Source organism: Triticum dicoccoides, chromosome 2B, assembly GCF_002162155.2.
Source record: "Triticum dicoccoides isolate Atlit2015 ecotype Zavitan chromosome 2B, WEW_v2.0, whole genome shotgun sequence".
Taxonomy (NCBI): Eukaryota; Viridiplantae; Streptophyta; class Magnoliopsida; order Poales; family Poaceae; genus Triticum; species Triticum dicoccoides.
This window is the reverse complement of record NC_041383.1, coordinates 251878865-251901966: the sequence shown is the minus strand read 5'-3', so window position 1 is coordinate 251901966 and position 23102 is coordinate 251878865. Positions and strand designations below refer to the sequence as shown.

The 23102-nt window shown below is 50.9% G+C and overlaps 1 protein-coding gene across 1 annotated transcript in view; it reads left to right on the top strand.

The window, feature by feature from the left end:
• The window catches only part of LOC119363365 (probable mixed-linked glucan synthase 8), a 5964-nt gene extending 1880 nt beyond the window's left edge, over positions 1-4084 (top strand). Inside the window, exons 2-3 of the mRNA XM_037628702.1 lie at positions 1394-2132; positions 2202-4084. Of these exons, the coding sequence (XP_037484599.1) occupies positions 1394-2132; positions 2202-3857 (2395 nt within the window). The 3' untranslated portion in view covers positions 3858-4084. The remainder of the gene's footprint in view (positions 1-1393; positions 2133-2201) is intronic.
• The last annotated feature ends 19018 nt before the right edge of the window (positions 4085-23102 follow it).

The following is a 23102-nucleotide window of genomic DNA, read 5'->3' as shown; positions in this document are numbered from 1 at the left end:
GGGGGCAAATTGGGTGCGCTTAAGGTCTGAATCGATAGCGGTGGCGGCGGAATGGATGGAGGCTGGGGTGGGCTAGGGTTTGAATGAAGGTGAGGACATCATCCAGAAAGATCGACGTGATCTGTCGAAGTCCATATGGTGCTAACCTAGCTAGAATGCCATCCTCGCATGTCTGCTCGATTATGGTATTGAGATCGTTCATGATGAGTATGTAGAGCATGGGGGGTGGGTGTCCCATGCCGCAACCCTTTCCTATATTGGTGATGAGCTGCTCAGATGCCATTCACCAAACCTCTAGTGAAAGTCGCGAAATCTCACGTAGATCCATCGGTCACTAGATCCTAACTTTGCGAGCAGATGATGGAGGAATGCCCAATGAGACACATTGAAGACTTAGTGACTCAATCTCTTGAGATTGTACTACTCAACACCTTTCTCCTCCAAGAGGTCGTCTCAAGCCATGCTAGCGAAAAAGAACCTTGTGCAAGCGCCACCATCCCATAGGCAAATCATTCTGGAGCATCGCCGCACAATTCTGTGTTTCAAACAACGCTATTTTTTTTTGAGACAATTCAAACAACGCTAAATGAAACACCTTTTTCTTGAGAGGCCACCTCGGCTCTCGACCCAAAGGCGAAAGGAGCCCACACATCTAGGAAATCCATTGGTTACACCGACCCAACTTAGTGAGCACCTAAGGAGGAAGGCCTAACATCGAAGGCTTGTGATGTCCTTCTCATACGATCGTGCTATCCGCTAGACCTCTAGCACCAAGAAATCCATCTATGAATGGCTCAAGTCAAAAGATAACAAATACTCCCTTCGTTCCTAAATATAAGCCTTTTTAGACGTTTCAAATGGACTACAACATACGGATGTACGTAGACATATTTCAGGGTGTATGTTCACTCATTTTGTTCCGTATGTAGTCACTTGTTGGAATCTCTAGAAAGACTTCTATTTGGGAACGGAGGGAGTAAGGTTGAGGGTAAACTAGGGAGAGGGTCTTTGGGATCAGATCAGATGAGTCTTGACTCCTTGAGAAATAAGGGATGAAAGTCTTCCTTTCCAGATTCAAGTGGAGGTATTGAATTCATGCTTCAGCCAGCTGCTCCAAAAGTCTGGATTGATGGAGAGGCGTGGACAATCTTTTTTTAACATTGCGTTGACAAGGTCTTCAACTCGAGGTCAATTGGCTCTTGTATCATTTGAACTAGTGGTTCAGCCAGCTTCTTCAAAAGTTCAAACAGATGTACAAACGGTCAATAAATTTTAACTACTTGTTGCTTTGAAAAGTATTATATTTTTTAAAATAACGTGCATATGCTCTCTTTTTAAGTAGAAAATCTTAGCACATCCTAATATCCGTTATGTATTTATATATGCGTGACAGGTTCTTGAACTTGGCCAGACTTACGGCGGTCATCGTGTTTTTCGCATGGCGTGTGCAGCACCCAGATTCCGACGCAATGTGGCTGTGGTGGATCTCGGTCGTCGGAGATTTCTGGTTCGGCCTGAGCTGGTGGCTAAACCAGGTCCCGAAGCTCAACCCCACCATATGCATCCCCACGATCCCCCTCCTGAGACAGCAGTTCGACCTGCCCGACGGCGGCTCCAACCTGCCCGTCCTGGACGTGTTCATCAGCACCGTCGACCCTGTGGAGGAGCCCATGCTCCACACCATGAACTCCATCCTCTCCATCCTCGCCACCGACTACCCGGTCGACAAGTACGCCACGTACCTCTCGGACGACGGCGGATCGCTGCTCCACTACGACGGGCTGGTCGAGACCGCCAAGTTCGCCGCCCTGTGGGTTCCGTTCTGCCGGAAGCATCACGTTGAACCAAGGGCGCCGGAGAGCTACTTCGGGATGAAGATCCGCCCGTACACGGGGAATCTGCCCGAAGAGTTCCTCGATGACCATAGGCGTTTGCGGAGGGAGTACGAGGAGTTCAAGACGCGCCTGGACGCACTGTTCACTGTCATCCCGCAACGGTCAGAGGCGCACGGCCGTGAAGACGCCAAAGGAGGAGGGAAGGCGACTTGGATGGCGGACGGGACACAGTGGCCTGGCACATGGACTGAGCCGGCTGAAGGTCACCGGAAAGGAGATCACGCTGGAATTATTCAGGTACAAATTCGAATGGGGAAACAAACCAAATATGGTGATTTCGTCGCCGCTGACATGATTGTTCAACAGTTTATGCTGTCCCAGCCAAGCAGCGAGCCTCAGCTCGGCGAGCCAGCAAGCTCCGACGACGGTCCGCTGGATTTCAGCGCCGTCGACGTGCGGCTGCCGATGCTGGTGTACGTGTCCCGGGAGAAGCGCCCGGGCTATGACCACCAGAAGAAGGCAGGCGCGCTGAACGTGCAGCTGCGCGTCTCCGCTCTGCTCTCCAACGCGCCCTTCATCATCAACTTCGACTGCGACCACTACATCAACAACTCCCAGGCCTTCCGCGCCGCCATGTGCTTCATGATGGACCGGCGCGACGGCGACAACGTCGCCTTCGTCCAGTTCCCGCAGCGCTTCGACGACGTCGACCCCACGGACCGGTACGCCAACCACAACCGCATGTTCTTCGACGCCACCATGCTTGGCATGAACGGCATCCAGGGGCCCTCCTACGTCGGCACCGGCAGCATGTTCCGCCGCGTCGCGCTCTACGGCGCCGACCCGCCTCGGTGGCGCCCGGACGACGTCAAGGTGCTGGAGAACCCCAACAAATTCGGCAAGTCGATGACGTTCATCAACTCCATACCGGTGGCCGCGAACCAGGAACGGTCCGTCATGTCGCCGGTGTCGCTTGACGAGCCGGCAACGACGGAGCTGGCCGACGTCATGACGTGCGCGTACGAGGACGGGACGGAGTGGGGCGATGGCGTCGGGTGGGTGTACGACATGGCGACGGAGGACGCGGTGACCGGCTTCCGGCTGCATCGGACGGGGTGGCGGTCCATGTACTGCGACATGGAGCCCCCCGCGTTCTGCGGCACGGCCCCGATCAACATGACGGAGCGCATGTACCAGATCCTGCGCTGGTCGGGGGGCTCCTTGGAGGTGTTCTTCTCCCGTTTCTGCCCGCTCCTCGCCGGCCGTCGGCTCCACCCCATGCAGCGCGTCGCCTACACCAACATGACGTTCTACCCGCTCTCGGCGCTCTTCGTCGTCTGCTACCACCTCTTGCCGCTGATGTGGGTCTTCAACGGCCGGTTCTACATCCAGAAGCCCTACCCGACGTACGTGATGTACGTCCTCATCATCATCATCTCCAACGAGGTGATCGGCATGGTGGAGATCGTGTGGGCGGGGCTCACGTTGCTCGACTGGTTCCGCAACGAGCAGTTCTACATGATCTGCGCGACGGGCGTGTACCCGACGGCGGTGCTGCACGTCGTGCTCAGGTCCCTCGGCCTGAAAGGCATATCCTTCAAGATGACGGCGAAGCAGCTGGCCACCGGCGCGAGGGAGAGGTTCGCCGAGCTGTACGACGTGCAGTGGGCGCCGCTGCTGATACCCACACTGGTGGTGATCGCCGTGAACGTGGTTGCCATCGGCGCGGCGGTGGGGAAGGCGATCACCTGGGGCTGGTCGGCCGGGCAGGTCGTCGAGGCGGCCAGCGGGCTCATGTTCAACGTGTGGATCCTGCTCATGTTCTACCCGTTCGCGCTCGGGGTTATTGGGCGCTGGGGCAAGAAGCCCTATGTCCTCTTCGCCATGTTTGTGGCCGCGTTCGCTGCCATTGCGGCGGTGTATGTCGCCGTCCAGGCGGCGCTCGCTGGCAACCTGCCGTACTTCCAGCTGGGACACTGGTCGATCGGCGGTGCCGTTTCTCTGCCAAGCCGGCGGGTTTAGCTGGTGTCGTTCGATTGAAGCAGGTCGCGCAGAATTTGGTCGATCGACCACCAGCTAAAATCCTGCCCTGCTGGGTGATGTGGCTAGCTACCTGAGCTAGTTTATTTTTGTTTTTTTGTTCAACAATTCATTAGTGTTGTAAGAGCTCTAGCTGAAGCTGCTTGTGTTATCGCAGTTATCTGAAGTTATGTTTAAAAATGGAAAGAATAATAATAGAAAGTTCCTCATGTCATGTGAGTTTTTTTTCCGATGAGAGGATTACAGTCAAGAGGCACGAGGTCCTCAATACATGGAGGTCCACAATGCAACCATATGATGTACACGACTCCGTACGGCTAAAAAAAGCCAACCAATCGTCTACCCTATTTTGTAAGTGGCTAATCTTCTGATGAAAAAAAAAACAGATGAACATTTTTCATTGATGTAGGAACAAAAGTCCCCAGCTAATCCGTCATACTGGGTGATTTTTTCCAGCAATTAATTACTAGTGTTATAAAAGCTCTAGCTCAACCACCATGTCTGTCCATGTGCCTTGTCAAAAAAAAAACACATTTTTCCATGTGTAACCGTAGTTATCTATAAGTCATAGTTTTATTGTTGGTACGAAAAGGGAAATAATAATACAAGAAAGTTCATCATGCCATGTGAGTTTTGTATATCTTTTTTAAACAGATGAACATCTTTTTTGTTAAATTCGTCAAAATTTTGTTGATGCAGGAACGTAATTTTAAATATGGTTTGGCACTTTATTTAAGTTATGTCATGAATTACATGAGATAATAAATCCACTCATAGCTACTTTTTGAATCAAAGGTACTCCAGCCAGATAGTGTGCCAAACCTAGTGCAGGTATGGTGTTGAGAGATGACACAAGGAGCATAATTTTCTTGTCTTGCAGGGAGCTCTTCTCCTGAGGTGAAGCTCTTGAAGTCGAGTTGTGTGCATGTATGGAATTTTTTTTCCTTTTTCATCTAGAGAAGTGACACACCAGTCTTTTTTGAGATGGATTCTATAATTGCAGTCAAGTTGATTCAGGCATGGGAACTGGATAGATCAATATGATCTTGTCTTATTAAGGAGATCAGGCACCTTTTTTTATCTTCGTGAAATGTATATTACTCGTATTAGTTGTACGCAAAATAAAGTTAGGGATAACTTAGCTAAGTTAGCCAGAATTGAGGAGAACTATGATTTGGGTTCGTTTTGGCCCACCGGACTCTTCAAAGCTAGCCCATGTTGATTGTAAGGACCATATGATTGGGGTAATACAACCTTTTCCCTAACAAAGAAAGAAAAAGTACCGGCCCACTAGGAGTTATAGTTGGCGTTGGTGCCTGCATTTTTCTGAATTTATTTCAGCCTTTTCGGTGATGTTCGTTCAATGGGAGAAGATGTTCCTGTCTATTACGAGAAGCCTGTGGTGACTTCGTCAATATGAAGATATTGTGTCGACTCGATATCTCGGAGGTGCTCACAGGGGGCAAGGTGTGTGTGCATGCCTTTATATGGGTGAGTGTATGTGCGTGCATGTGAGCATCTGCGATTGTACCATGTTAAAAGAAATTGACGTGTGTATATATTTCCCAGGAAGATATATACAATCTTTTTTAAAAACAATTATGTGAATATTTTATATATGATGTAATAATTTTTCTACACTTGAGAACAAATTATATAGTATGTATGATGGAATTTTGGAATAAGAAAACAATTTTTATTTATGCTAGATCATTTGATAAACAAGGTTGCAAACGGCCAATCCTATATGATGTCTGCGTGTGTGCTATATTTGAGGCTTCGCTGAAGACTCCTCCAGATTGGTCGACCCATGTAACGATTGTTCTATTTATTTTTATCTTTTTAGATCATGGGTTCTCTTTCTTTTTTTGTTCTTTTCTTTTGAACATTTCCTTTTTATGGGCTTTTTTGATATATATATATATATATATATATATATATATATATATATATATATATATATGGCGATTTTTTAAAAAGATACGGTGAATGTTATTTTAGATACACACTAAACTTTTTTAATATATGGCGAGCATTTTTCAAATAGTCTAATTTTTTATAATGTACAAACAACAATTTTTTAATATAGGATGAATTTTTTTAATTATATGTTGAATACTTTTTCACAATGAACATTTTTAAATGTATGGTGAACTTTTCTTGGTATATGCTATTTTTTTATAAAACACTGACTTAACAAATTATATATAACTCCTAAAACACAACTAGATTTTTTTGTTAAAAACCAACTACAATACCGAAGAAGAAGAAGAAGAAGAAGAAGAGTAAAATACAGCTCACAGGCGTCAACTAGGAGGTCTCGTTTGCAAACTGTATTGTATAATACTAAAATTATAGTAATAAATGTCCTTCTAGAAAAACATAATAATTGTAGTCTAGCGTCGAGTTATTGCTTTGGTAGGTGGGCACCACCATACTTGAGGTAAAAAGATCTGTTTTTTCACTTGACTTTCCGGGTTTTTGTTTTTTCTTTGGTTTCCCTCGTTTTTCTCTATTTTTATTGGATTTTTTCGTTATTCATTGTGCCTTTTCTTTTCTTCAGTTTTTCCCTTTCTTTCTTGTTTTTTATTTATTTTATTCAAATAACAGATTAACATTTGTTAAATACATGGTCAACATTATTTCTATACACATTAAAAAAATCGAAATACTTGTTCAACATTATTCAAATACTTGTTCAACATTTTTCGAATGCTTGATTAACATTTTTTTAAAACTTGTTCAACATTATTCAAATACTTGTTCAAGATTTTGTGAAGGCCTGATTAACATTTTTAAAATACTTGCTCAACATTTCTTCAAACATATGTTCAAAAAAATTTCAAAATGTTTGCTCATCATTTTTCAAATACTCGTTAAATATTTCATGAGTGCTTGATCAACATTTTTCAAATATTGTTCAATTTTTTCGGATGCTTGATAACATTTTTAAATACTTGTTTAACATTTTTCAAATGCTTCTTCAATATTTTTGAGTGCTTGATAACAATTTTCAAATACTTGTTCAACATATTTTTTCAATGCTTATTAAACATTTTTCAAATGTTTTTTTTTTGGAATATACTCCCTCTGGCCGAAAATAAGTGTCTGGTTTTATAGAATATACTCCCTCCCGCTTGGGAACCACGTCCACTATAGTGACTGAGTTTCCGAACAAAGTTTGGAAAGGAAAATACTTTTTGAATTTGTGAAGAAAATTTAAAACGGGAACATTATTTGAAAATTCGCAAACATTTTCTAATATATGAACAAAATTCAAACATGTGACATTTCTTGAACAAATTTAGGAAATGGGAACCTTTTTTTGAAACAAAATATTGTTTGGTTTGTGGACAAAATTTTGGAAAGTGAATTTTCTAAAAAAATTGTAAACATGAACATTTTTCTATTTTGTAAACTACATTTTAAAATAATGAGCATATTTGGAATTTTAGAACTAATTTTGAAGTGAAGAATAATTTTAAAATCCCAAACAAATTTGAAACACAAACATTTTTTGAATACATGAACAAAAATTTGAAAATAGGAACATTTTTTAAATTTGTGAACATGTCTCGAAAATAGGAATTTTCTTTAAAATCCCGGTCATTATTTGAAAACTCTGATAAATTTGAACCAAAATATTCTAAACAATTTTTAGAAAACATTCAGAACAAATTTCAAAAAAAGTAACAATTTTTTAAAAGTGCAATATTTTTTGAAATTTAGAAACCATTTTTCATAATATTGAACATTTTTTAAAATCATGAACAATTTTTTAAGGTTCCAAACAATTTTCTGGACATGAACTCTTAAAAAAGAAAAGTAAACTTGATAAATAAGAAAAAACGAAAGAAGAAAAAAGTAACAAAAAAAAGGAAAAAAAGAGATAAACCTAGAAAATAAAAAACCAAAAAGAAATCAGAAACCTGGTTCAGGAAACCTTCTAGAAGTCCCAAAACTAGATCAATAGGCTCAAAGTGCCTAGAACCGGAAACGGTGGAACCCGTTAATGGGCTGGCCTAGGTAATTGCTCGATAGCCAGCTCTGTGCGAAGGGTCCATATTTTGACGCAGCGTGCGTCCAATAGAAAATTCTCAAAATTACCTCAAATAGTGCTAACAAGGCTAACTTGGGCCACATGTCGGGCCGTGCCGAGCCGAGCCTGGGTCGGCCCGTGAATAAAAGAGCCACGCCGATCGACTTGATGATTTTGGGGAGCGGTCTTTGTTCTGTGACAGGCCGAAGGCCGGTCCGTGCTAGGCCGAAAATCAATGCCCACGGGCCGGCCTTAAAAGCACGGCCCAGGTTTGTTTCAACTGCACGGCCTCCACGAGCCACGGCGACGGCGACGGTCTCCGGCTCTTCGCCGTCCTCTCCCGTCGCGCCTCCGATGCTACCCTGCCAATTTGTCCCAGCAGTTTTACCCACAGAAGATGATCGAATTCAGAGGGGTGGCGGCATTCGCGCCGCGCAGGGCAGCATTAGCGCACCTTGGATTGGGCCTTGGGGTCTTGCCAGTTCGTCGCCTCCTCCGCCGTCTTCCTCTCGCGGCTCCAGCCCCAGGTTCGCCATCCTTCGTCAGTCCCGTACTCCCGTTCTATGTCGCGTAGATGTTGCCTTTGCCTATCCTGTATTGACTGGTGACCTCCTCGTGTTCGATTTGGTGTGGGGCAATGGGATTGGGATTTGGGAACGTGTACGGATGTTGGCATATCCATCCCAAATTGTAGTGCTATCTGCTTGCATCTGATGAATTGCAACTTTGCAAGTGCCAAGGTGAGTTGATCTAGCGGATCTAGAAACTGAATGAGGGGTCGCAAATTAGCTGTTTTCTTTACCATATGAATTAGGGGTGGCCGCACTGAGCAAAACTAAAATAGATGCCTCATAAAGTCATTAACTCTATATATTGCAATTTAGTGATTTTATTTTATTTTTAGGTGGTCGTTAGTGCACAGAGTGCATTAGTTTTCTGATGGTTGAGGCTAGGGTGCCACTCTACTTGTCCGGTTGTCTTTATAGCAAATGCAGTTATGTCACTGTTTCTAGTAGGAATATAACTGCAGCCCTGAAATTCCGGTTAGGGCATCTTCAATGCAGGACACCTATTTGGGCGCTTGTGCTTAAAACAAATTAAATAATTATGAAGCAACGGCGTAGGCGTCTGGCTTTCCAACGGAGAGGCACTGGTTCGAGCACTTAGGGCGTGTTTGGTTACATTACCAATCCAGCCTGGCCCGGCGAGCCTGGCTGTATTGAGCCGGTTTGAGGGGATGCAGGCCAAAAAACCCCAGATGCACATAGTTTGGTTGTCTGCATGCCCCTAGTTGCATGAGACAACCATTTTCGACCCGGCGTTTGGTTGCCCGCATTGCATTAGGCGCACATATGCCATGGTGTTTGGTTGCAACCTGCATAAGGTGTTGTCACCACTTCTAACTAGTGGTGAGCTTACCACACAGAATCTGAACATGTAGCGCCAGCTACTTAAACAAATGACAGTTCATCCTAACTACTATCAAATGACAGTTCAAATTATTAAGAGCCATTGGCTAAATAGGGGATAGTTCATCGGTGTTGCTGCTACCAGATCTTCCTCTTCCTCTTCTTCTGCTTCTGCTGGTGCTTCTGCTACTGCTACTGCTTCTTCTTCTTCTTCTTCTTCCATCTTCTTCAAATCCTGCACTGACCTCTGTTAAGCCACATCGCCTCTGCCCACTCCAACCTTTTGTTCTTCCAAGCGTCATTGTCAAATGCATCCACACCATGGCCGGAGCTAACAACATCGTCAGGCTCGACCTCTTCCTCCTCAGGCACGTGTTCATCAAAGCCCCATTGGAGGATCCAGTTATGCAGAATGCAACAAGCAAGAACTAGCTTAACCTGAGTGGAGTATGGGTGGAATGGCTTCTAATCCAGGATCTTAAACCTATTCTTCAGAGCTCCAAATGCCCTCTCAACAGTTAGTCTAAGGCTGGAGTCTCTGAGATTAAACAACTCCTGTGCAGTCCTAGGATAGTTCCTACCAGAGAACTCGTTGAGATGCTACCTGGTTTTCCTGAAGGGTGGAAGAATACCCGGCCGACATGCATAGCCAGCATCTCCAAGGTAGAACTTGCCGTCGGGGATGTTGATCCCATCAGGTCGACTCATGCTGTTAGTGAGAATGTTAGCATCATGCGCTGACCCCTCCCAGCCAGCCTGCTACCTCACTCAGCTCTCTCCTCTCGACCTTTCCGGACTCTTCCGCCTCCCACTCCCACGAGCTCCGGCTCCCCGCCGCCTTGCACAGGGGATGAGATCTCCAGGCCTTCCCCACCCTCAAATACCGGCCATGCGAATGGCGGCGCACGGACGGAGGAGGCAACAGGCCGCGTCTTCCACACGGGAACAAGGACAGTGGAGCCGGCGGCAAGGCTGACAGATGGGAAGAGGGTGGCGCGCGAGCGAAGGAGGCAACAGTCGCGCCTTCCTGCATGCGGACGAGGCTGGAGGGCAGGGAGGAGGAGAGGCAGCGGCGTGCGAGCATGAGGCGTACATGATGGACAAGCTTGCCACGTATAGGATGGACAAGCTCACCGGCATCATTATCAAGTACAGCATCCAGGTAATCTTCGTGCCCCTCGCTATATCAATCCGTGGTGAATTGGTTTGGTTGGTACTGAGGTGCGCCGAGAAAACAGTGGTGATTTGTTTGTGCCTTGTTCTTGTTGAATTGGTAGAATAATACTTCTATGAAGGAAATTTATGGTCTCGACATAGTGATCTAAAGTTTTGACATGTTCCAAAATGCCTGACATTTAATTTAGATAGTTCAAAAAAGAAATTTGGGGAGTATAGCTCTGAATTAGAATAGCAATTTCTTATCTCGTATTGCAGTGATAATTTCACCTACGTTGTTCATGTTGAAGATCATAGTTGTGTCCATACTGGTTTGCTTTAGTTAAAGTTTGATTTACAGTCTTAGGAGGAGGCTTTTCTTGGTGATCTAGTTTGTTACTGCAATTTTTGTTGAATTGTCAGAATTCGAATTGCATGGAGAACACACATAGGCTAGTATGGTATAGCTTCCGCATATCCAGAATTAGTGAGGTTAAGTTGTGGTTTGTTTCTCATCCCCTTCTTTATCGGGTACACAAATGTGCTCTGCTGGTACTAATTGTATCTGGACCGCGCGTGTCTGGACATACTCTTCAGGATATCTTATCTATAGTTGTACTGCTTTCACCACACGCTCTTTCTCGCGTTGCTGGTTTTGCTAGTATGTGCTCCTAGTTGCAACCTTATCATTGGATTGAAGGTACATTTCTTACCATTGTGTGATCCTACTCATTATTGACAAGGAACACTGGATGCAAATGTAGATAAACAAGATAATTAATCAAAACTATCAGAGTTACAGTTTACGAGATGTTATGACCGGCGTCACTTATAGCTGGAGGAGGCCCAATGGGCGCGTCTAGTTAGGGGCTTAGCCCAAGTTATTTTATTTTTATTAGCAGCGAGGTTATATAAACAGTTGTAAGGCTCCCGCTTGGAATTAAGCAATAAGACATAATCTATTGCCCGGCTCCCAGAGGAGCCGGAACCCTAATCTCGCCGCCGCCTCTCCCTCCGCGTGAGACGGCGCCCGCACACCGGCCGCCGCGGTCACGAGCTTGCCCACCTCCCTGCTTCCCCTACAATCTCTGGCCAAGACCCGGTAGGGCCCTTGCTCCTACCAATTTGGTATCAGGTAGCTCAGGTGTGATCATGTCTTCGTCGCCGCCCACCCCAACCCTCCCGCTGCCGACCTCTGTTAGACCTTTCAGCCTGAGCATTGATAGTTGTGGATGACACTAGGAGAGTTGGGACAATTTTCGTTGGTTTATTTCTCACACAATGCCATGCCAACCTGAGGGGTTGGGGATACATATTTATAGGCTGCTAGCCAGCCAAGGCATATGCTAAGATGCTGCTAAGATGCCAGTCTAAGATGCTAGTCTAAGATGCTAGTCTAAGATGCTAACTGACAGTCCTTGATGGTCAAGAACAGAACTCTATCCTAACAGCCAGTCCTTGATGGTCCAGGACTTTATCCTCCTAACTGCCACAAGGACCATGTGCTGCAGCCCCACAAAGACCCTAGTACATAGACTTATCCATCATTCTCCCCCTAAGTCTTGTACGTCGTCTTGTGGGAGAGTTGAATCATCCCAATCCTGGAGCAAAGTTCGAGGAACTTGACCCTCCCAAGGGGCTTGGTGAGCATGTCTGCGAGCTGATCCTTGGTGTTGATGTAGCTCGCCTCGATGCTCCCTTCTTCCACACAGCTGCAGATGAAGTGATACCTCAGTCGGATGTGCTTGCTTCGTTCGTGGAACACAGGGTTCTTTGCCAGGGCCAGGGCGGACTTGTTGTCCACCAGGAGCTGCACCGTTCTGGTGTCTTGAACGAGAAGATCACCAAGCAGTCAAGCAAGCCAGAGCGCCTGAGTGCAGGCGGTGGAGGCCGCTATGTACTCAGCCTCACAGCTGGACAGGGCCACCACCTGCTGCTTGACTGATTGCCAGCTCACGAGACACTTGCCGAGGAAGAGGAGGATCCCGCTCGTGCTCTTGCTGGTGTCGATGTCGCCCGCGTGGTCGCTGTCGCTGTACCCGACGAAGTGTGTCGCCCCAGGACACCTAGGGTAGTGGAGGCCGTGGTCGAGGGTCCCTGCTATGTAGCGGACGATCCTCTTCACTGCCTGCTGGTGTTCCGACGTTGGTCGCTCCATGAACCGACTGACATAGCCGACGGAGAATGCCAAGTCCGGCCGTGTGTGAGTGAGGTAGCGAAGGCTCCCCACAAGGCGTCGGTACTGCGTAGCATCCATTTCCTCCGTCGTGCTGTCGCGGCTCAGTTTCAGCCTCTCCTCCATCGGAGTGAGAGCTGGATGGCAGTCGGTGAGCCCAGCTAGCTCAACGATGCGCTTGGCGTAGGCGGACTGTCGAAGCGCGATCCCGGAGTGGTCCTGGTGCACCTCAATCCCTAGATAGAAGGAGAGGAGCCCCAGGTCACTCATCTGGAACGTGGCCTTCATGTCTTCCTTGAACGCCGCCACCTCTGCATCTTTGGTGCCGGTGATCACCAGGTCGTCAACGTAGACGCCCACCAGCAGGGCATTTCCTCCATTCCCCCGTCGGTAGACGGCAGCCTCATGCGGGCTCTGCTCGAAACCCATCTTCTTCAGCGTGGAGTCCAGCTTGGCGTTCCACGCCCTGGGTGCCTGCCGCAGGCCATAGAGAGCCTTGCGCAGGCGGAGTACCTTGCCCTCCTGGCCGGGAATCGTAAACCCCGGTGGTTGATGCACGTAGACTTCCTCCTTCAAGTCGCCATTGAGGAATGCCGACTTAACGTCCATGTGGTGGACACGCCAGCCCTCCTGGGCAGCCAGCGCAAGGAGAAGTCGCACGGACTCCATCCGTGCCACGGGAGCGAAAGCGTCGTCGAAGTCGACTCCTTCCTGCTGCAAGAAGCCTCGGGCCACCAAGCGAGCCTTGTGCTTGATGATGGCGCCGGCTCCATCCCTCTTCAGCTTGAACACCCACTTAAGGGTGATTGCGCGGTGACCTCGAGGGAGATCAGCGAGCTCCCAGGTGCAGTTTTGCTCAACCGCATCCATCTCCAACTGCATCGCGGCGCGCCATGCCGCGTCTCTCTCGGCCTCTGCAAAGGACCGTGGTTCGCCGTCTTCACACGCGAGCTGTAGCTGCGCCTCCAGGTCACGTGGCACCAGTCCTAGCACCGGCTGCTCGCCGAGCAGATTATCCATCGTACGGTACCGCAGCGGTTCGCCGTCATGCCACGCGTCGATACGCTCCTCGTCGTGAGTGAGCGGGGAAGCGAACTTCATCGGGTTGTGCTCTGCGTGAGCTGGTGCTGATGAAGACGAGCCCGGAGTGGCGACCGCCGGGGCTGGAGTATGCGGCGTCGCCGGTTGTGGTGTCGTCGGTGGAGCAGGCGCCGGAGTCGATGTAGTTTTGGGGGGCCGGGGTAAACGTGCCCGGTGAAGAGGAGCTGCTTGCTTCCCCAGCTTCCTTGAAGTGGGCGTACTCGACAATGAAGTCGTCATACGTCGGCGTCGAGCCGTCGTCCACCGCCTTGTCCCATTGCCACCCTTGCCCTTCGTTGAACACGACGTCTCGCGCTGTGCGCACACGTTGTGTCTTTGGGTCGAGGATGCGGTAGGCCTTTGAGCCCTCCGCGTAGCCGATGAAGACTCCCGGAGTGCTCCTGTCGTCGAGCTTGCCGATGTGGCCGAGCTCCTTGGCGAACGCAAGGCAGCCAAAGACCCGCAAATGAGAGACCGCCGGCTTCCGCCCATGCCAGGCCTCGTACGGAGTTCTGCCGTCGAGTGCCTTAGTAGGAGAGCGGTTGAGGATGTAGACGGCCGTTAGCACCGCCTCTCCCCAGAAGACAGCCGGCATCCCTCTCTGTTTGAGGAGAGCCCGAGCCATCCCCACAACCGTCTGGTTGCGCCGCTCGACGACGCCGTTTTGTTGCGGGCTGTACGGCACGGAGTAGTGGCGCTGGATGCCCTCATCGGCGCAGTACGACGCGAATTCAGCCGCCGTGAATTCGCCGCCGTTGTAAGTGCGCAACACGCGCAATTTGCGGCCGCTCTCCGCCTCCACACCAACCTGCGCGCGCCTGATGGCGTCCGCTGCTTCTCCCTTACTGCCGAGGATCATCACCCACATGTAGCGGGAGAGATCGTCGACGAGCAGCAGGAAGTAGCGTCGACCTCCTGGTGTGGCTGGCGTCACCGGGCCGCACAGGTCTCCGTGCACGAGCTCCAGCTTCTCCTTGGCCCGAAAACTCGCCTGTTGGGGAAAGGGGAGTCGTCTCTGCTTTGTCAGCACGCAGATGTCGCAGAACTGCTCCACATGGTCGAGGCATGGCAGGCCTCGCACCATCTCCTTGGCACTTAGACGCTTCAGGGCCTCAAAGTGAAGGTGCCCAAAGCGCTCATGCCATTGCCACGCCTCGTCGTCCCGACGGACAGCGAGACAGACCGGTTGTGCCACCTGCACATCAAGGACGTAGAGTCGATTTTCACCTCTGGGCACCTTGGCGAGAAGGCGACGCTGGCGATCCCAGATGCGTAGGACCCCATGCTCAATCAGCACGCATGAGCCGTTCTCATCCAGCTGTCCCAAGCTGATGATGGAATTCCTTAGCGCGGGGATGTAGTAGACACCGGTGAGCAGCCGGTGCTCTCCCATCTTGGTGGTGAAGATGACGGAGCCGACGCCCTTTATCTCCATAGTGGAGGCATCCCCGAACTTGACGGAGCCTCGCGCATCGGAGTCGAGCTCGGCGAAGAATTCCCTTCGACCGGTCATGTGGTGGGTGGCGCCGGTGTCGAGGCACCACCCCGTAGCCTTGTCCTTCCCGGAGCCATCGTCGAGAAGAGCGTGTGCTTTTGACTCATCGAGGTGGATGAAAGCCTTTGCGACTGGAGTCGCCGAGGGTAGCTCAATGCTTGCATGCGCCATGAACAGAGCCGTCTCCTCCTCCTTCGCCTGTGCGACGTGAGCCTGGCCTTGTCGTGGTTGCCGACACTCATTGGCCCAATGGCCAAACCGGCCACAGTTGTGGCAACTGTTGTCTTGTGCCGGCTTGGGCTTGCCAGCAGCGCCGTCCTTGGCGCCTCTGCGGGCGTCACCTTCGGCATGTCCTTGTGCCCTGCCCGGGGGGCCTCTTCGCGCCTTACGCTGCTTGCCACGCTTGCGGCCGCCCGTCGAGGAGGAAGGCTCCCCCTTCTTCCTGTCACCAAGGTTGGGATCCCACTGCTCCCGAGTTAGGAGCAGCTTCCCGCCGGTGGTGACGGGCCCCGAGGGGGGCTGTGGCTCGTCGGTGTCGACGACCTTGAGACGGCCTACCGCCTCCTCGATCGTCATCGTGGAGAGGTCCAGCAACGACTCGATCGAGCGAGCCATCTGCTTGTACTTCTCGGGAATGCACCAAAAAAGCTTCTCGACAGCTCTCTCCTCGGTGTAGGTGGCATCGCCAAACTTCACCATCTTCTGCAGCAGAGTGTTGAGACGGAGAGCAAAGTCATCAACGTCCTCACCTGGCTTGAAGCCCAGGTTCTCCCACTCCTTACGAAGTGCCTGCAGTGTGGACTTGCGAGCACGGTCGCTGCCGATGCGTGCTGCGGCGATGGCGTCCCAAGCCTCATTGGCAATCCGCTTGTTGGAAAGCGAGAACTGCATCTCGGGCGGGACTGCGGCGATGAGGGCGTCCAGCGCCCGTCGATCCTCTAGGTGGTCGACGTTGCTGTCCTGGACTGCCTCCCACATGCGCCGCACCTGGGGCCTGACCTTCATGATCCCGGCCCACTCGATGTAGTTGGTTTTAGTGAGGGTAGGCCACCCAACACTGGAACCAACATCCCTGACCACAGTCCGGACCTCGTAGAGGCCGCGGTCCTGGTCGTTGCAGCCGCCGTCGCGGTGCGCGCCTCCACCTGGAGCGCGGGCGTGCTCGGCTGCCCACTGCGCCGTCCTCTCCTGCGCCACTTTGGCGCGATCTGCGTCGGCGCCGTCGTCCGCAGGCGCGGAGCTGCTGGAGCTGCCGGGGCTGCCGCGGAGTGCCTTGGCATCCGCCGTAGCCTCACGGGCTGCTTCTGCTGCTGCTGCTGCTCCTACCTCCGCCCTGGCTGCTTCTACCTCCGCTCTGGCTGCTGCCAGCTCCGCTGCAGCCAGCCTCGACACCCTTGCCGCCGCAGCAGCTGCTGCTACAGCCGCTCGCTCACGCTCCTCTGCCACGGCGCGCTCGGCCTCCTACCGGCGCCGCATGCTCGAGGTAGCCGTGTGCTGAGAGCGACCTGCAGACATGGCTCGCTGCAGGGGGGCTGTTGCGTGAAGAGGAGGCCGATGAAGACGAGCTGCTGGTCGACAGTCCGGAGGGAGGAAGGTAACCAGAGGCAGACGGAGCAGCTGCTGCTACCGACTTGGGCTGCTCACAGGAAATGCTCAGGGTACAGGTTAACGAGGCTCTGATACCACTTGTTAGACCTTTCAGCCTGAGCATTGATAGTTGTGGATGACACTAGGAGAGTTGGGACAATTTTCGTTGGTTTATTTCTCACACAATGCCATGCCAACCTGAGGGGTTGGGGATACATATTTATAGGCTGCTAGCCAGCCAAGGCATATGCTAAGATGCTGCTAAGATGCCAGTCTAAGATGCTAGTCTAAGATGCTAACTGACAGTGCTTGATGGTCAAGAACAGAACTCTATCCTAACAGCCAGTCCTTGATGGTCCAGGACTTTATCCTCCTAACTGCCACAAGGACCATGTGCTGCAGCCCCACAAAGACCCTAGTACATAAACTTATCCATCAACCTCCACCACCGCCCTGCTGGCCGCCACGAACAGCGTCCCTCCACCGCCGGTGCCGATTACCTCCGCCGCCCCGGTTGCCACCATCTTCACCCTCGAGGAAGTCACCGGCACGCTCCGCGATCTCGCCACCGCGGTCCAGGAGATCCGCCTCTACCTGGCCGGCCCCTACGAGCCGCCGCCGGCCGCGCCACCCGCCGCCGCCACCGGGCCGCTGCTCCTACCGTGGCAGCTGCCCCTCCCGGCGGCCTCCGCCGCCCTCGCCAGCCCGTTGCAGCCCCAGCTGCAGCTGCCGCCGCCCCCCTGGCTTCCGTGGCCGACGCAGGCCCTGGCGGCCCCCGCTACGCCCGTCGCCCCCTTGCAGCAGCAGCCGCCACTCCAGGCGCCACTGCTAATCAGCTCCGGGCCGACTACGACCGCGCCGGCGAGAGTCCCGATCCTCTAAGTCAGGTTCCCGCCCTCGCGATCACCGCTACCGGCCTGGTTGTCCGGGTCGTCGCCGCAGGCGGTCTACATGATGACCTCGGAACCCACCCTGCAGTACGGCGGGTCCTCCAGCACCGCCGGCCCCTAAGCTGGATCTTGGGCCTCGCCGGGTACTACTGGAAATTTATCCGGGAGTTCGGCCTCATCGCGTCTCCGCTCACGCGCCTGTTGCGACGCGACGCCTTCGCTTGGGATGCGGAGGCCACTGAGGCGTTCGAGGCCCTCAAGAGGGCCCTCACGACGGGTCCCGTCCTCCAGATGCCCGACTTTGACCATCCGTTCATGGTGGACTGTGACGCCTCCGGTGTGGGTCCGGCGCCGTCCTCCATCAGGGCGACGGGTCGCTTGAGTTCTTCAGCAGGCCCTATGAGCGGGAGCTCATTGGCTTGGTGCAGTCCGTGCACCACCGGCGGCCATATCTTTGGGGGCGGTTGTTCTGTATCCGCACGGATCACTACAACCTCAAGTTCTTATTGGACCAGAGGCTCTCGACCATGCCGCAGCACTAGTGGATCAGTAAGCTCTTTGGCTTCGACTTCACCGTCGAGTATCGTTCGGGCCGTCTTAACACCGTGGCTGACGCCCTGTCCTGCCGCGACGCCGACCACGATGCGGATGCCGGCACCGCCGACGGGGCGGCCCTCTGCATCCGCTTGGGGCCCTCCTTTGCCCTCATCGACGACATCTGCAGGGCCACCGCATACGCGTCGGACGCTCAACTCCTTCGACAGCGTCTCGATGCCGGCGACTTGGAGGAGCCGTGGTGCTTGGCGGATGGCTTGCTCCTGCACGGGCGCCCCCTCTTTGTGCCGGATCACGGCGACCTCTGTCACCAGGTTCTACTGCTGGCACACTCAGTCGGCATGCAGAAGACCCTCCACCGTCTCCGGCTCTCCGCGCCGATTTCTACCTTCCCGGCGATCGGGCCCGGTCTAAGATTGGGTAAGGTCTTGTCTTACGTGCCAGCGTAACAAGATGGAGACACATCGGTCGGCTGAGCTGCTACAGCCCTTGGAGGTGCCCTCTCAAGTTTGAGCCGATATCTCTATGGACTTCATCGAGGGCCTCCCCAAGGTGGGCGGCAAGTCTGTCATCCTCACGGGGGTCGACCGTTTCTCCAAGTACGCACACTTCATCGCCCTTGCCTTCTTCGACGGCATCGTCCGCCTACATGGGTTTCCCTCTTCGATCGTCAGCGACCGGGACCGGTGTTCACGGGGCATGTCTGGCGCGATCTCTTCCGGATGGCGGGCGTGAAGCTCTGCCTAAGCATGACTTTCCATCCTCAGGCGGATGGCCAATCCGAGGTGGTCAACATGGTGATTGCCATGTATTTGCGTTGTGTTACAGGTGATCGTCCTCGTGCTTGGGTGGACTGGCTCGCATGGGCGGAGTACTGCTACAACACCTCTTATCACTCCGCCCTGCGCGCTACGCCATTCGAGGTGGTCTATGGCCGACCGCCCCCGCCCATCCCGCCGGTTGACCCGGGGACGGCTAGGACGGAGGCGGCAGGTGACCTTCTTCGCAGCCGGGACGAGATGCTTGCGGAGGTGCGGCAACGCCTTGTTCAGGCCCAGCAGCTGGCCAAGCACTACTACGACGGCCACCATCGCGAGGCGGAGTTCGCGGTGGGCGACTGGGTGTGGCTGCGCCTTCACCACTCTACGCAGTCCTTTGACCCGCACGCGAAGCGCAAGCTGGGTCCTCGCTACGCTGGGTCATTTTCCGTGCTGGAGCGCATCGGCAAGGTGGCCTACCGCCTTCAGCTTCCGGCCGGTGCTCGCATCCACGACGTCTTCCATGTGGGGCTGTTGAAGCCTTTCCGTGGGGATCCACCGGCGGCCACGCCGGCTCTTCCTCCGACCTCCGAGGGCCGCCTCCTTCCCGGACCGGCGAAGGTGTTGCAGGTCCAGCTGCGTCGCGGGGTGTGGTACATGTTGATCCGGTGGGAAGGCCTTCTGGAGGAGAACGCAACTTGGGAGCAGCGTGACGAGTTCCGCCATCACAATCCAGACTTCCAGCTCGAGGACGAGCTGTTGCGCAGGCGGGGAGAGATGTTATGGCCGGCGTCACTTCTAGCCGGAGGAGGCCCAATAGGCGCGTCTTGTTAGGGGCTTAGCCCAAATTATTTTATTTTTATTAGCAGCGAGATTATATAAACAGTTGTAAGACTCCCGTTTGGAATTAAGCAATAAGACATAATCTATTGCCCGGCTCCCAGAGGAGCCGGAACACTAACCTCGCCGCCGCCCCGCCTCTCCCATCGCCGCCGCCTCTCCCTCCGCGCGAGACGGCGCCCACACGCCGACCGCCGCAGTCATGAGCTCGCCCACCTCCCTCCTTCCCCTACAATCTCCGGCCAAGACCCGGTAGGGCCCTAGCTCCTACCACGAGATCATAGGAAAAATAAAACCTTCTTTTCTTAGGAGAAAGTTTAACTCGCAATTGCTACAGTACTAAATCATGACCTTTTGACTTGACAATACATACTATTCCACTAGGGATACTTTTGTATAAACATCCACAAGTTAAGAAATTTAAATGGTTGATTCGTTTCTAACATATACATTCGAAGAAATTTGGAAATCAATTCCTAGTTAGATTGTCCAGTAGCTGTAAATGCATCTTTGACCCTGCACCACATGCCATCTAATAGCATAATTTCAGAGTTCATCTTACCCCAACGACGTTTGATTTGGATAGGTTGTCTTCTTCGATTATCGGCACTATTTGCCTTTAATTCATTAGCGATTTGATTCCAGTAATTCTGGGCACTGTTTACATTGGCAACAACAAAATTAGTGGGAACATTTAACCAAGCTCTAACTTGCTTAGTTCATTCAATGGTTTTAGGTCAACCTTTTCATGATAACGTAACTATTGATAATTAAACAAATGACATAGCAAGCAAAAATTGTCCTCTTTGCTCCATTGTAAGTGCATGTCTCCGATGTAATCATTGCGGATATCCATTTGATTGGGCTACTACGTGTGGGGTGAAGTATGTGCAATGAGTAGAGTATTTATAGGTTCAATTAAATGTTGAATTATTAATTATTACTAATGCAAGAATAATTGAGTGGTCATTGTTGCTTCGACTAGCCGGGAAGTTGAGGTGCATGACTTGTAGCAATAATTAATAGCCCATGGATCACTTGAAGCTAGATACACGGTGTTCTGTTTATATAGATGCCCCAAAAGTGCCCACAAGTCAAAGAACCCATGGTTATAGTTGATGCATGCATTTATAATAATTAGTAAATTACATTTCAGTCAAAGCTAGATACACGGCCTCCTAAATCAAGGCATGCACCTCAACTACCCGGCTAGTCGAACCAACAATGACGCACTCAATTGTTCATGCATTAGTAATAATTAATAATTCAAAACCTATAAATACTCTACTCATTGCACATACTTCACCCCACAAGTAGTGGCCCAATTTAGTTCCAGCAAGTAGATATCGGCAATCACTGCATCGGAGAATGCACTTACAATGGAGCAGAGAGGATAATCTTTGCCTGCTATGTCATTGTTAAAAGGTTGACCTAAAAACATATTATGAACCGAGCAGGTTAGTGCTTGTTTAAATGTTCTCACTAATTTTGTTGTTGGCAATGTAAACAGTGCCTAGAATTACTGGAATCAAGCCATTGAAGAATTTAACGCAAATAGTGCCGATAATGATAGAAGACAAACTATCCAAATCAAACGTCGTTGGGGTAATGATGCATGTGGTGCAGGGTCAATGATGCATCCGCAGCTACTTGACATTCTAACCAGGAATTGATTTCCAAATCTCTTCAAATGTATATGTTAGAAACGAATTGACCATTTATATTTCTTAACTTGTGGATGTCTGTACGAGAGTATCCCCAGTGGAATAGTATGTATTGTCAAGTTAAAAGGTCATGATTTAGCACCATAGCAGTAATCAGTGAAAGTTTGTTCTAAAAAAAGGAGGTTTTATTTTTCCTATGACCCCGTAAATTGTAACTGAGATAGTTTGATTAGTTATGTTTATGTACATTTGCATCCTGTGTGCACTTGTCAGCAATGAGTAGGATCACACATAATGGTAAGAAATGTACATTCAATCCAATGATAAGGTTGCAGCTAGGAGCACATACCTGCAAAAACAGCAACGCGAGAAAGGGCGTGTGGTGAAAGCTATACAACTATAGATAAGATATCCTGGAGAGTATGTTGAGATACACTACTAGTGCACGCACAGGTAAACTTTAAATAAAACAATCTAATAAATTAAATAAAGCAATCTAGCATGGACACAACTATGATCTTCAACATAAACAACAAATGTGAAATTATCATTGCAATACTAGATAAGAAATTGCTATTCTAATTCTGAGCTGTACTCCCTAAATTTCTTTTTAATACTATCTAAATTAAAGGTCAGTCATTTTGGAATATGTCAAACTTTAGATCGCCATGTCTTGTTCTGCTACGAGACCATAAATTTTATTAATAGAAGTATTGTCCTACCAATTCAACAAGAACAAGGCACAAATAGATCACCACTGTTTTCTCCGTGCACCTCAATACCAACCAAACCAGTTCACCAGGGATTGTTATAGTGAGGGGCAGGGAGATTACCTAGACGCTGTACTTGATAACGACACCGGCGAGCTTGTCCATCCTAGATGCCTCATGCTCACGCCGCTGCCTCTCCTCCTCCCTGCCCTCTAGCCTCGCCGCGAGCTCCGCCGGCCTCGTTCGCATGCGGGAAGGCGCGGCTGCTACATCCTCCGCTTGCACACCGCCTTCTTCACGCCCGTCAGCCTCGCTGCGAGCTCCACCGGCCTCGTCCCCATGTGGAAGACGCAACATGTTGCCTCTTCCGTCCATGTGCTGCCATTCGCCGTAGCCGGCATCTGAGGTTGGGGGAGGTCAGCCTGAAGGCCTCATCCCATGCGCAAGGCGGCGGGGAGCTGGAGCTCGCTGGATCTGGCGAGGGGCGGTGGGAGGCGGAAGAGTCTGGAGAGGTCGAGAGGAGAGATCTGAGTGAGGTAGCAGCTAGCTGGTTCGGTGTTCGGTCATGTCGTTGTCTTCTCTGATGTTGATGCTTCGGTGCATGCGTTGGAGAAACGGGCGCTTCGCATGGTCGTCCGGAAGAAAAAAAAGCAAGTGCTCTGTGCTCAGACCAGCGCCTCTGCGTTGGAAAGCCAGATGCCTACGCCGTTGCTTCATCATTATTTAAATTTTTAAAAGCAAGCGCCCAAATAGGCGCCCTGCATTGAAGATGCCCTTAGTTGAGCAATCTACGGATTTTGCTGATTTCTAGCGCCCGCTGCCAGATTGAAAGAAAAAAAACGCTCGCGCGAAAAAAAATCGAGGTGACT